The sequence below is a fragment of the Desmodus rotundus genome, chromosome 2, assembly GCF_022682495.2.
Source record: "Desmodus rotundus isolate HL8 chromosome 2, HLdesRot8A.1, whole genome shotgun sequence".
NCBI classification, from domain to species: domain Eukaryota; kingdom Metazoa; phylum Chordata; class Mammalia; order Chiroptera; family Phyllostomidae; genus Desmodus; species Desmodus rotundus.
In genome coordinates, this window is record NC_071388.1 from 177839022 (window position 1) to 177853285 (window position 14264).

At 40.8% G+C, this 14264-nt stretch overlaps 1 protein-coding gene across 6 annotated transcripts in view; it reads right to left on the reverse strand.

The window, feature by feature from the left end:
- Positions 1-14264, reverse strand: part of HECW2 (HECT, C2 and WW domain containing E3 ubiquitin protein ligase 2) — a 352275-nt gene that overhangs the window by 207048 nt on the left and 130963 nt on the right. For all 6 annotated transcript variants that reach the window (XR_008426201.1, XR_008426199.1, XR_008426200.1 and 3 more), the window contains exon 2: positions 12431-12757. Coding sequence is in view for 3 of the 6 variants with exons in the window: in XM_053918895.2 (XP_053774870.1) it covers positions 12431-12722 (292 nt within the window). In the remaining 3 variants the exon portion in view is untranslated. The remainder of the gene's footprint in view (positions 1-12430; positions 12758-14264) is intronic.

Genomic DNA, 14264 nt, shown 5'->3' on the forward strand with positions numbered 1-14264 from the left:
TCAGGAAAATTTCAACTTCTTCTTATCCTAACTAAAAACACCTTGGAGAAGTTCATTAACCTCTCCGTCAATTTCTTTGTCTATAAAGTGGGGGTACTCCTAATTGCCTAAATTAGACATGTGCCGCGCTACATAGCAGCCACCGCTCCCCCCACTCTCAGCAGTGTGGCTCATACGACACTAACCCACCGCCACCTCCAGGTGGGCCCTTGTGAGGTTAGAGGATAATTTGCATATGCCAGTCTCCTGGCCACAGGTACTGGCCCGGGAAGGGCTAGGTTTTGCTCAGTTTTGTTTTTGTTTTTAGTCACTGACAACTCCTGATACATTACCATGGGTTGTTTTAAAAGTTAAATGAGTTAAGTTATGTAAAGCACTTAGGTTAATACCTACAAAAATAAATTTGTATTTATTGCTTGGCAGCAATGTGGACATGAATTGGACTAGAGCATGCTGGACTAAGATTACTCAGGAAGCTAACGAGTCAGATGTGCAGACTGAGAGTGGGCTGGGTCAAAACCCTGGGAAGGTTTTCAAGTCTGATTTTATAAAACAGCATTTCTACTAACACAAACAGAGAAATCAAAAACACTGGTTAGGCACCTCAGTCAATTTGTTTTGAACAAGCTGAGGACTAGGTAGGATATTCAGAGAGGAACGATCTCGGGAACTTTAGACAGAGGCTGGGGTTGGCTAGTGACTAGCAGGGCTGAGGGAAGCCCTGGTCCGCAGAGTTCTCCCCCTTCTGTGATGCACACGCTCTCATCCCAGGGACTGTGTGCAGCCAACGTGAGGGCAATGAAAGCAGAGTTGGGGAGAGAGGTGCAGACTTGGTTCTCGTGAGCCAGGGAGAGGTGACCCCAGTCACCCTTGGTTAAAAATGAAGCTTTCTGCTTAGACTGGCTAGAGACTGGGAGTGAATGAAATCATGCAATAAAACCTAAGAATGTAAGAGGATAAGGAAGGAAGGAGTTTCAGGAAATAGAAGAAGACTGAATGGCCAGAAAACTGGGGGAGCCAGGACAGCATCACAGCCAATGAAGAAACAGCCTAAAAAAAGAGAGGCCGCATCTATGGCTGGGGCGGTGAAGGTTGACAACACGGTGTCTGATTTGCGAGAGTTATTGTGGACCTTGAGGCGCATGGTGCTGGTAGATAGTAGGGGTAGAGGAGCCCTACCATGACCCATTATAAATAAGAATTCTCCATAACCATTGCTTATTTCTCTATATCTTTTTCTTCACAGAGATGTTGAAGAAGTTTTGTAATATATGACTATTTAAAGAGTATTTCAGCTCACGTACTTATGAGTAGTGGCCACATCTGCCTTTAGGAAACAATAAAACATCAGTGAGAGTTTAGAGAAAGATGTCATTTTATGGCAAAGGAATTTCTGTACCCTAAACAATCATATTAACCAGCAACTTCCAACCGGTGTGCAGCAAGAATTTTTAAAACATACAACACCTGACTATTTAGTCAGGGGCACTGACCTCTTTTCCTTTAGATTGCCAAATAAAAAAATAGACAACCACCAACACAACAACAGCCATCCGATGTGAATAAATCAAAATTATACCTAATTTTTTGTCAGGATGGCAAAAAATATATTTTTTGGTGTGCTACAGAATTTTAGTAGTTTCATGTGCCATGAGATGAAAAAGGTCGAAAGATCACTGTATTCGATCATCTCAGCCTTTCCTGTGCCCAGAGTTTGTATACATTCTCAGCCCTGTGGGTTAAAATCCCAAGGGAAGGGGCACTGCCCGGGGAAGGGAACGTCAGAAATGACAGCACAAAGCGTATTGCTGTGTGTCGGGTAAGAGGAGTCGCCTGAAAAACAGTGGCGGCTTTACAAGAAAAAACTGACCCTGACACGTTGCTGAGACAAAGACACAGTAAATACTGAAGGGATATTTTAGACAGTGCTGTAAAACCTATTTATAAAATGAATCTTTATGAGCCTCCATGAAAGGAACCGACTCACCGCACTCTACTCAATCTTCAAGATGAAATGATGTCCAGTGCGGGCACAGCAAAGGCCCATTTAACAACCTCTGATGTGACCGCACAAGCTCACCTGGTACAAGAGGAGAGACTGAGAAACAGAACCCTCTGAATAACACGGGGACCATTGCATGTATGCCCCTAGAAGGAACAGGAAATATGCAGTTCTTCCAAGAATCCCACCAGGCTGGTGGAATTTTAGTTTTAAATGGGGGGGGGGGTGTATAAAAACAGCCCCTAAACTCAAGCCAACTTCTCTCTCTCACTCATTTTTTCCCTTTTTTTCTTTTCTTTTCTTTTTTTTCTTTGGCACTCAGTCTGAGACAGGAGTCTGTTCCAATACTGGAAGAAAAACTGGCTCTGCTGAGCTTGTTAAGTCCTACTGCATTCCTACAGAGGTTCTGAAAGGCAATTTTAACCACACTCAAAAACCACCTGCAGGAATGGGCTTCAGCACCTAACTGCTTCTAAAGCAGCTCCGCTGTAGAGGAAACCACTATTAGACATGGCACGCGCTCTGACTCTGTCACTAGCAACCACGGGCATACCACTTCATCTGCCTGGGCCCCCAGTTCTCATGTAGCACAAGGCTGGTGGAGTAAGAATCATTAATTTCCTTCCAAAATCTAAAACCTCTGTGACTCTAAGGCTTACAATAAATGTCAACAAAAGAATAATATACTTTAATGGTTCCAAATGACAAAAACATAGTAATTCCCCTGCCAACATTCAATTTCCTTAAATAAGTAATATGGTTTCATCACATTTGGGTGAAACTTAGGCAAAATGAGGTTCCATCTACAGCATCACACAATGCACAGATACTATTGCTGCTTATCTGAGCGGCACTGCTGTAGTTAGAAAGACTTTTACAGGTAATGACAGAAATTTCATTAGTTACATTAGACTCCATTCAGACAGATGAATCACATGATGGACCGGAACATTCTAAGTTACCTAACTCATGCTGACCTGTATCCCTGCTCAATCACAGTCACCATGGGTCAGGTACACAGCACAGCACACCTTGTTCACCTCCTCACCTGGCCCAGGAATGACAGGTTTCGGCAGGTAAAGCAAACAGAAGAAATGGCTGTCACGTAGCCCAAAACTGAAAATTGAACTTCCTCCACATGTTCACTGAATTCTAAAGGCTTCCCTTTTCACATGTAATGTTTTATCATATCAAAAATATGCCACAGACACTCACGTAAAGAAAAAAATCTATTTGGATGTTATAAAAAGATATCTTGCAAATATTCAGAATCCTATTAATATAATGTTAACATGTTGTAAAGTTAACATAAGTTAACATAATGTACATTCTTAGTCAGAAATTCTTAGAAATTTCAAGGTTTTATTTGAGGGTTACTCTTTCCATAACATGTTTGCTTCTAATAGTATAACTCATTGCTATTAACTATAGTACCTCAAAAAGTAGTACTTATTCCTACAGAGTAAAAAGATAATTCCTTGGTTCCTCAAGAATTTAATAGTACTCGGTTGTACTAGGGTGTAACACCTACATTATGAATATGTAAGTACATAATTCAGAACGTCAAAAACACCTATAGATATTCATCATGCTGAACTATAAACAACTTTCAGAAAAACGCCTCTGATGGTTTGGGCAGCAGATGCGTGATTTCAGAAACAAAAGACAAAAAATTAGAGTATAAAGCAGTAAACATGCTAAATTCAGGGGATTTACATCCATTTAAACATATGGCAATTTCCATACTGAAGACAGAAGCCGTGGGTAAGGAAACAGGAAGCAAAAGGCTAATATACTGTATAATAATTGAAAAAAAATCCTAGAATGCCAGTCCTTTAACTAGGATCTTAAATATAAATATTTTAGAAATTCCCACAAATGCCTGGTATAAACTCCTAATATTATTGAACAAACAAATGAATAAATACCAAAACTAATCCACTAAATAAGTCATTAGGAGAAAACTACATACTATGAAATAATCTCCAATTAAAAAATATTTACTTTTCCTTCATTTGCTCTAGCCTAAAACTCACTCTTTAAAGACTGCAGACTGCATGGATAATCCAGCACAGAGAGCATGAGAGGAAAAAAAACCCTCAGGTAACATTTATAGAATAACTTGATAGAAAGTAATCATCTCAATATATGGAGAGAAGAATGCCAATTTCAAATATTTCATGCAACCAGTATGTTAGGGAATAAAATGTACTAAACTTTCTTTGGATACATTGAGCTATACAATTTTTTAGAACCTCTCGTCCAGGGAGGTCTTCCATAACCATTTTGAACACATGGACTTCCCTGTGAAGCAAATCTTCAACATGCATGTTAAAGGAAAGATCCGTGATAGTCTGAGACACCAGTGCCATGCTGTGAATGCAGATTCTACAAACTGCTATTATAACTCCCATAATACCAGATACTGTCCTTGGCCTACGCTGAGTGTGTCCTCTCATTTAGCCTCCTGAACACCTTGCAAAGTGCATCCCAGAGTACGACACGTTCTAACCCCAGCATGTATTCTTGCAACATCCATACAAGGACGTCCTAGGCTTTGGAACAGACGACCCATCATATTGTTAGCAAGACACAGATGTCTATTATGGCAGAGACAGTGACTGCTCACTAAGTAGCCAAGGGCATCTCTCCACTTCCCGGTCCGCTTGCGGACAGGCAGATCGTGGGACTAACAGTGAGCAATGGGCTCTGAGCTGGAGTGAAATGTGTCATCTTAGGGCCAAAGCACGTGAGGGCTAGTGTAAGAGTCCCCAGCTCTCTCTTCTTACCTTGACACCTTTTTCGGGAGTTTTTGTGTTCCAGATGGTGTAATGGCAAGATGGTTGAGCCTTTAATAATCCAACGTGGCAAAAATCAAGAGAGTGGTGAGCCTGCTTCACAAAATGACAGCACAAAGCAAGACCTGCCAACCCATGCTGGACACAGAGCATCAGCAATAAATCACCTTTTGTTCCTTAAGCCATCGAGGTTTCAGGGTTGGCTCATTTCTACAGCATAAGCTGACATATCCTGACTCATAAAAGGTGGAGCAAATGTAGGTTTACTGTTGTGAATACAAAAACACAGAGTTTATTCTTGTATATTATTTATTAATTATTTTCCATACAAACAACTGTAAACCTACCTTTGCCACACCTTGTACAACCCACAGCAAAAAGTATTTCAGAGTTCAGTTTTCCAGAAATCATTTCATATACCAAACTCTTATTTAAACTTTAAAGACATGACCTAAAACAACTTTCCTTTGGCAGTAATCATGTAAAAATACCAAAAGAATTTCAGAACAGACACGCTACTGCCTCTGATAGCTATTCTGAAAACTCAAGGCCCAGTACGTACATTCTTTGTTCCATCTGACTGAATTTCAGACTGAACTCCGGCTTTCCTGTCACCCTGGAAAGCATGTGGGTTTAGAGCCTACGTAAGACTCAAGTTAAAATACTGTACTGTTTTGCATTCATAGTTTAGGAGCTTTATACAGTTCCTAGTGCTTTGTTTCCTAGGAATTGATTTTGTTTTCTGTAAGCAGAAGTGGCTGCTTTACTCTGGAAATCTCTTCTTATGGATTCATTGTGTGAGTGAGTTTGTATTTCAGCTTCAGACTACCAGGAAATGATTTTATTATAACTAGCAGCCAAAATAACGATGAGTGTTTACAATAAGCAGTACCTCACAATCAGCCAGACCACTTTATAACATTATCTTACTTAATTCTGGTGATATTGGTACTTTTCTTTTTTTCTTTATCTTATAAAGATTACATAGTACACCCCAGCAGTAAGTGTTTTGGAACTACTAGTCAGTCTGACCTCAGAGCCTGGGCTCTTACGACTGATAACCCCAGAATTTCTCACAGTGCGCTGCATGGGGTGATCCCGGGTGGCGTATAGACAAGTTATTTTGTGAGAGTTCGTGTTGTTAGAAAGAAATATAGTTAACACAGATAACCTTTCCCAGACCTTATTGCTTAGAACAAGGCCAGGATAGATAATCAATTTGTTTTGTTTTAATCAGGTGGTTAAAAAAATATTAACAGGACAGTTGATAATCCAATATTGCAAAAATCAAGAAGGTGCTGGGCAAGTAACTGAAAGTTGGAACACAATGGGCTACATTTTTCAACACGGAGGGTAAAAAATGAAGACTGAGGCACAAAACGGAAGGTCCAGCTTTGGCTGCCTCCAATTAGCTTCATGGCATCACCATCCTGAATCTTAGTTTTTCTCTATAAAATATCAGCAAAAACTTTGGGGTCTCAGAGCTCTCAAATATATGGTCTTAGAACATGCCTTGGAAATAAAAGGCACCTTAATTTTTATATCCTTTAAACTATGCATGCTCCCCTGCCTTGATCTAACATAAATAAATAATAAAACATGTGACCTTAATGCCTTAGCTAACTATTGTGGCCTTACTTTATTTTACTACCCAAATGCAAAGAAATAGGAAAAACTGTCATAAAACACAGGCCGTGAGTCAAACACAGTGTTCTGTCACTCATCTTTGAAGATTCAATCCACACACGGACACTGAGAAGTGTACACAAAGTGTGGTCCGAACAAATGTTGGTAAACTCTGTATTACTGGGTCCGTGACAAGATAAGAAGCTTGTACCAGGATAAGAAATACCTACATCAAGAAGCCCATTATTCAGGTTAGATAGTCTCTAATAGCAAGATTTCCTAAGTAAAGGAAGCAGTTACGTTGATTTACATTCTGGTGGAAGCTTCTTATCTGGTACCAAACCGATGGTCGACCAGCACTTCGAGCAGCACAGGTGTACAACGCAGCACACACTTCTAAGTTTCACACTGTGCGTTTCCCTAGCTCTGCTTGGGTTCCCAAAGCTGCCTGCAAATGAGAAATGGCAAGTTAAGCCTTTTGAAGTGTTTTTCTTTTGAATAGTCAGAGAAATAAGCACAAGACCAAACATTAAGAGGAACGAGAGTGTGAGGCTGAAACAAATGTAATACGCTCCGCCTCCTGCCCACTTGATTTTTCACGGAAAGCTGCGTGAGTTGGCTACCCGAAGTGTTCCTGCACAGAACAAACATTTGGCTCTTTTTATTTAGTGAGTTGGGGAGAAGGCAATGGGAAACTTGTGAGGGGTTGATTCTAATTTTGGAGACTAACCATAAATTATAAACCTAGTGATTTCTGCAAACCATTTGCAAGACATTAACTGCTGTAATTTGGAGATCCAGGGCTACAGCTACATGGCGACCGCGTCTGGAGGTCTCAGGGTATATATGAGAAAATGTAATTAGCATCTGATTTGAGAATGATGTTTACACCCAGTTTCCCCGAGTGGTGGCTTGATAGTTTCAACTTTTTTTCTTTGTGTTCTCAACAGAATCCACATACTGCCTAAAATGGCTAGAGAAAGATTTATATTTCTGACCCAAGAGGACATATTTTCCTTCCAGAAGAGTAGTGCTGAAAGTCAGCTGGAATGAGTTATATAGTGTCAAATATTATTAACAATTAGCCAAACCAAAAACAAAAACAAAAAAACCTCAAACTTATAGACAGCCAGAAAATATAAGCCAAAGGAAACACAATCAAAATGTGGAGTCTGCCAATAAACTATACCTTGCCAGCCCGATACTCCACCCAAATCCTTCCCCTTTGGAACTTATTTCTATTGGGACCATTTCTCTGTTCCGCAAATAAAACTAGATGTTGCTAGGAGACAGCCCAGATTCTCGGGACCCAACTGAAGGGGAGCAGCTGCTTCCTACCAAGAGGTATAGAAGTCGGAAGCTATTTCTGACATACGTGCCACTGTTATGAAACCTACATTTTCAGTGCATCTATTTCATAAAGCTCAAGAGCTGTTTGGCCAGAACAGCCTTCAATTTATGACATAACTATGACCCTGAAACGCTTTTCCCCATCCCAGCCTTGCATTTTCTTTTCTCTCGGGTCTTCTCCAAACGTATCATCTCACCTATCTTCATTTACAAATGACAAATGTGCACATTTTCACGTTACTAATTAGTCACCTGAAAGATCCTCCAGTACATTATTAGTCCTACTACACTCTTGAACATTTCCACATGACTTGGAGTTGCTGTTTTCAAATAACAAGTTTTTGATATTTCTTTTCAAAACAACCCAGCATTTTTCAGCTGTGTTAAAGCTTCCCTGAAGCAGTAACCACTCAAGTAGCTCTCCCTCTCACTCTTCGTCCTGCTTTAAAGGCAGATGGTGTCCCTCTTTCCCCTTCCTCATCTGTCTTCACATCCACCCCAGCAGCTCCATGAGGAATAACTGCTGGTACAAGAAAGCCTCGCTGATGATAAACAAAGAGTGGAGGACTTTTACAGGTACAGCAAGAACTTGGAAGTGCCAGCAGCTCCTTCTAACTTTCTCTTCTGTCATCCTTATCTTCTAATCTTCCTGATTGTCACCTCATGGTTGCTATATAGATGCAAGTCAAGGTATTACATCCTTCCACCAGAGTCTCAAGTCCAAGAGAAGGGGAAGTTTAAAGACTCCATCTTCAGGATGCTCTGGCTTTTCATTGTAAAAGGAAGTTCACCAAAGTCTTCCCCTTACATCTCACTGGCCAGAACTAGGTCACATGCCCACTCCTAGATAACTCACTAGTCAGATTACCATACAGAGTTAGGCCCTTCCTGAGTGTGGGCAGGGCCTACCTGCCCAAAGTCAAAGGCTGGTTACCCACACCTTGACCCCAGCAGGAAAAAGGAATCAGGAAATGGGTGTCAGTTAAAGACCACAGTGCTGCCCCCCATTCTTCCCCAAGTGGGATGGCAAAGTCCCCACAGAAGTGAGGGTGTCTCCAGGACAGCCTGCCGGGGCCTCAAGCGAGCAATGGCTATCTCTGCATAAAGCCAGCTCTTTTCCCTCCTGCTGAGGTCCCAGATAAGCCAGTCTTTCTTTTAAGCACAGCCATGGCCCTGACACTATATAAATGAGCCATAGTTAATATTTTAGACGCTGGGACCCATCTACACCTTTTAAACCCACTCATTGTAGAAGACCCACTAAAACCAACATCACACTTGAGAACACCAAGCACCTCATTCTACCTGTGTGGTATTTTTATTCGTAAATGCTAGTCTATATTTGTCCCAGCCCCTTGAGAGGTGTAAGGGAGCCAGTTCCTCCCCCCTCTCCCCTGCCAGGGATCAAAAACTATTAGAAAACACACTAAGAAGAGATGAACAGATGGGTCTCAAAGTATCATTTATTATTTATTCGGAGTTCTCTGGAAATAGCTAGATGGGGAAATTAAGTGGAACCTCTTACTGCCTGCCCTAAGTCAAAAGCACGGGCAGAACTTCTGCTTCAGGCCATACTGAAGTCATTAGCTCCAGACTAGCCTTCCTAATGGACACTATAAAAGGAAGAGGCCGTGGTTTTCAGATACTGCCCAACAGGTGCTGCAAAACTAAAATCCTAGGGAGAAGAGGAACTTACGAGGTGACTCTACGACCACTCAGATCTCAGCCAGCGGATGGTTTCCTGAGTGCAGTGCCGGGAACGAGGGTCCGTGGCCATTCTGATGAGCTGAGGAGGCAGCAATCTCCAGGCAGAGTGCTGGAAAGAGTTATGGAGGAATGAAGGCCAAAAGCCCACATGTGGGTCCCCCACAGGCCTTTGGCTGAAGTGTGGGCCATGCATGGGCAGGGTAAGACTACCAAGGCTTTCCGGACAGTGGCTGCTACAGGGCTGAGAGGAAAATGAGAGAGCAGAGGGCAAGCAGTGCTGGAGAACACTGCAATCACAGCCCAGCCAGAGCGAAGAGACCTTTTTAACATTGCAGGCATCCAGCTGAGAAATCAGAAATGCCCCTGCTTAGGGATAAGTACCCAGCCCTAGAGCCAGGCCTGCTGTAGGCCCACCTAACAAAGCCCAAAACCAAGCTCTAGCAAAATCCATAGGACACCGAACCTGCAGGCTGAATGCCATCAAGTTGGAAGTGCTGGCGAACCACAGTGGGCTTTCCACTGGTCCATCTTAACAAAGTATAAAATCGTACCTACCAAATTCAAGGAAATAAATCTGCCTACTAGAGTAAAAAGTAACATTAAAACAAGTATCATTCCTCAGAACTCAGGCTTTCACCAATAAAGAATCTTCAATGTCCAGTGTAAAATCAAAAATTATGCTAGATATACAAAGAAGCAAGAAAATGGGACCACAGCCTTGCAGAACTACATGAAATGATATAACATATGTGTCACTGAAGTCCACAAAAAAGAAGTGAAAACATAGGAAAAAACATGTGAAGAAACAATGGGCAAAAATTCCCCAACTTTCATCAAAAACATTTACTTATGAAACTCAGAGAATCCCAACCAGGATAAGTAAAATTTTTTTAAAAATTCACGCCTAGATATATTGTAGACAAACTGCTAAAAACCAGGATAAAGAGAAAATGTTGAAAGTAGCCAAAGGGGGGGAAAGTCATTAAACACAGGGGAGCAAAAACGCAATGATGATACGTGAGAAAGGTACAGAAGCATCTTGAAATAAACTGAAGAGGAGTTAGCACTTTTCAAGAGACTTATTTCCCAGTTCTACTTCCCTAGCTAAATCCTTAGACTGATTCAAGAGTTAGAACTCTGACCTCTATTTCTACCTCTGGAAAATTAAACATGACAACATGAAGATTTTGTGGCCTTGGTCATTCAGAGGTAGGATGAACTTGACTATAAATTCCCTAGTTCCTTCTGGATTAACTCTAGATAGAGAAACACAACAAGTGGGTTGGGGCAACAGAAAGAATGGTGAGGGGAAGGATGAAGTAACAGGAGTCAATGCCTGAAGTGATTCTAGCATCGTACAGATTAAGTCATTCATATAGAAATCATCTCATATAGAAAAGATAAAGTGGATTGTGTCCCAAAGAAATATCACATAAAAAGCATTTAAGAAAAACACCGTCTGCTCTTTGTAGTCTCGTATTAAGCATTACAAAATCTAAAATGGATGAAAGGAAAAAGTATCATTAAGAAAAGTGAAAAGAAAAAAGTTTATGAAATCCAAAAGGGTGAAACTACATAAAAACCAAAAGTTTCTTCAAAACAGTAAGATATTTTGTGAACATAATAGATGTCAGATATAAAAATGTAATTTTTAAATCATAGGACTTCCTCACTTTAAATATATATTTAAACATACTTGGGGGAAATGCTGAACTCTGAGACCTTCCCCTCTTTCCTTGTCATTAGAAGGAAAAAATTCACTGATTTTCTCCTTGCCATTTTAGGTTTCTTGCCATCCAGCACCATCAAACATTAAGAGATATAAAAGCAAATACAAACTGATTAATATAAAATTCCTTGTCCCAGAGCAACATAAAGCGCAATGGGTTTAACATTCTAATACAATTTCAGTGAGGATGTCACTTTGCCTCAAACCAGGGTTTCTTGACTGTGGCACTGTTGACACAGACAATTCTTTGCTGTGAGGGGCCGTCCTGCAAATGTCAGGATATTTAGCAGCAGCCCTGGCCCCCCATTTCTCCCACCAAGTCGTGCCAACCAAACACGTCTCCAGACATTGCCGAATGCCCTGCAGGGAGAAAACCAGCCCTGGCTGAGAAACACTGCAGTAAATAGGTCTTTCCTTCCCCAACTTGTTTACTTAAATACAAAGAAACATGCTTGATTTATAATCTACTTCAAAAGCAACAATATCTTTCTAATAAAACAACTGATGTTAATTTTTTAGTTCCCTTCATTCAGTGAACAAGTGCTCTAACTTTGGAGAACATTAGATTTTATTGTCATTTGATTTACATTTTCATTGTGGTTGGTTAGTAAGTGTGGACCTTTGCTTTCAAATACAGCAGACTTTATATTTTCTGGGATACGTTATTCATCATTCACTTACCTATGGAGACAACTTAACTAAAGAGAGCTGGGACACTTATTAAGTCATGTGTTAGAAGAATATGACACTTTCTTCACCTCACTGATCTAGGGCACATCAAAGATTCTGAAATAATACTTTGGACTGAAAGTTGTCCTAATAAAATTCAACCTTCAGAAAATACAGGACATTTTTTCAGATCAGTTATCTAAATCTGGGAATCTTTTCCATCAGTTAAAAAACATTCATAAATGCCAACAGTCATCGCTTTCCAATGTGGAACTATTGATCAAGAGCGGTGTGAAGTTTTAAAAAGAAAATACTGTGAAATCTGCAGGTTCTGGCATTTAATTAGGGTAGAGATATGACCACAGAATTCATATCAGCAAAGGTATTTATAATTGTCCCTCCCCCACCCAAAGAGAAAGAAAGAAATCCCAGAATCTTGCTGTTTTTAGTTACCTATGTGAGTTTTTTACAGGAGAAATACAGAACAGTATAAAGTCAAAGTAAAATGCAGGCTCGCAGCCACAAGCAAGTCCATTGCATCTGACTCACCTATGTGATAAAGTCCGATCCAGTCACTGGGGTCCACCTCCTCTTTAATGTCCCAGAAGATGATGAGGTTCTGGGCTTGCCCCAGCGTGTACTCGTACATGCTGGCAGTCAGGCTGGAACGGCTCTCGGAGGTCACCAGGTCCGTGTCACTGTTGGCCCGCTGCAGGGTCATGTTCTCTGGCATGGAGCTCTGGGCGGCGAGGCTCTGGAGGTTCTCGGGGCTCAGTGTGTACCGCATCTGGGGATTTCGACGCCGCACGAAGAGCAGGTGTTCCCGGGCTGAGCTGGCCATCCCGTCTGCCTCGCTGAGGTTGGCTTCCTACAAAGCTGCAAGACAAGACAAGCACACAGCATTAGCACTGCAACACGAGGAATTAGGTTTAAGCCTCCCAGACATAAAGCCTTGAGGAGTGTCTGTTAAAGCCTGACCAAGCAATAATCTTCCACTGTCAAAATAAAACCTCCTATTTATTCTACTGTCAACTGCTGATGTCAGAAACGACTGAGGTCAGACGATGGCCAAGGCCATCACAAGCCTGTGGCCCTCAATTTCACTCACCACGGCTTCCTCCTGGCAAGTCAGGAAGAAGGGGATTTCTCTACCATCCCTTTTAGGTCTATCCTTTTTCCTTCAGAAATGGCACCCTCTTCTCCTTCATCCCCCATACATAATTATTTGCTGCTGCCATTAAATTTTAAAATAGCAAGACAAAAAATTTTGACGTATGCGAAACACAGTTGAAATATTCCACTCGGGACAAGTTCATTTGCTCCATTTCCTTTGCATAGGAATGTAACTCACGAAAGTCTTTTTCAGGAGCTCCTCACTTAGCTACGGTGGCTGTCTCAGTTAAATTACAACATCCGAGTGTGCCCTAGCCCTCCTTTCTTGTTTGCTTTTCCTTTCAATAGCAGTTTTTATGATCTGATGTACCACATAGTACCACATACGTATTTATTTAGTTATTGTGTACTTTCCTCACAAGAATAGAAACTTGGGGAAGGATTATCTCTTCAATAAGATAAGAACAAATATAAAACTTGAACATGGAGCTGAAACCATAAAGTTCCTATTAGAAAATACAGGCAGTAAACACCCTGACATCAGTTTTGGCAGTGATATTTTGGATTTGACCCCAAAAACAAAGGCAACAAAAGCAAAAATAAACAAGTGGGACTAATGCACCCAAAAAGGCTCTGCACAGCAAAGGAAACAAGTATCAAAATGAAAAGGCAACCTATGGAATAGCAGAAGATATCTACAAATCATGAATCTAATAATGGGTTAATATCCAAAATATATTTTTTAAAACTCATACAACTCTGGTGCCAGGTGGGTACTGGGAATATCAGGGGAACAATTTCTAAAGTATATCATTGTCTAACCACTATGCTGAAATTAAAACAAAATAATATTGGATATAAACTGTAACCAAAAAAATTTTTTTAATCATACAACTTAATAGCAAAAAAAAAATGCAATTAAAAATGGACAGAGGAACTGAATGGACATTTCTCCAAAAAAGATATATAAATAACTGACAAGCACATGAAAAGGTGCTCAAACATCACTACTTATCAGGGAAATACATATCAAAACTACAATGAGGTATCACATCACACCTGTTAGAATGGCTGTCATCAAGAAGACAAGCAGTGGTGAGGATGTGGAGGAAAGGGAACCCTTGGGCACTCTTGGTGGGAATGTAAATTAGTGATATAACTACGACACAAACCAGTATGGCAGTTCCACAAAAACTAAAAAATATAATACTCTACGATCCAGCAATCCTACTTCTGGGTATTTCTCCAAAGGAAACAAAAAGAGGATCAA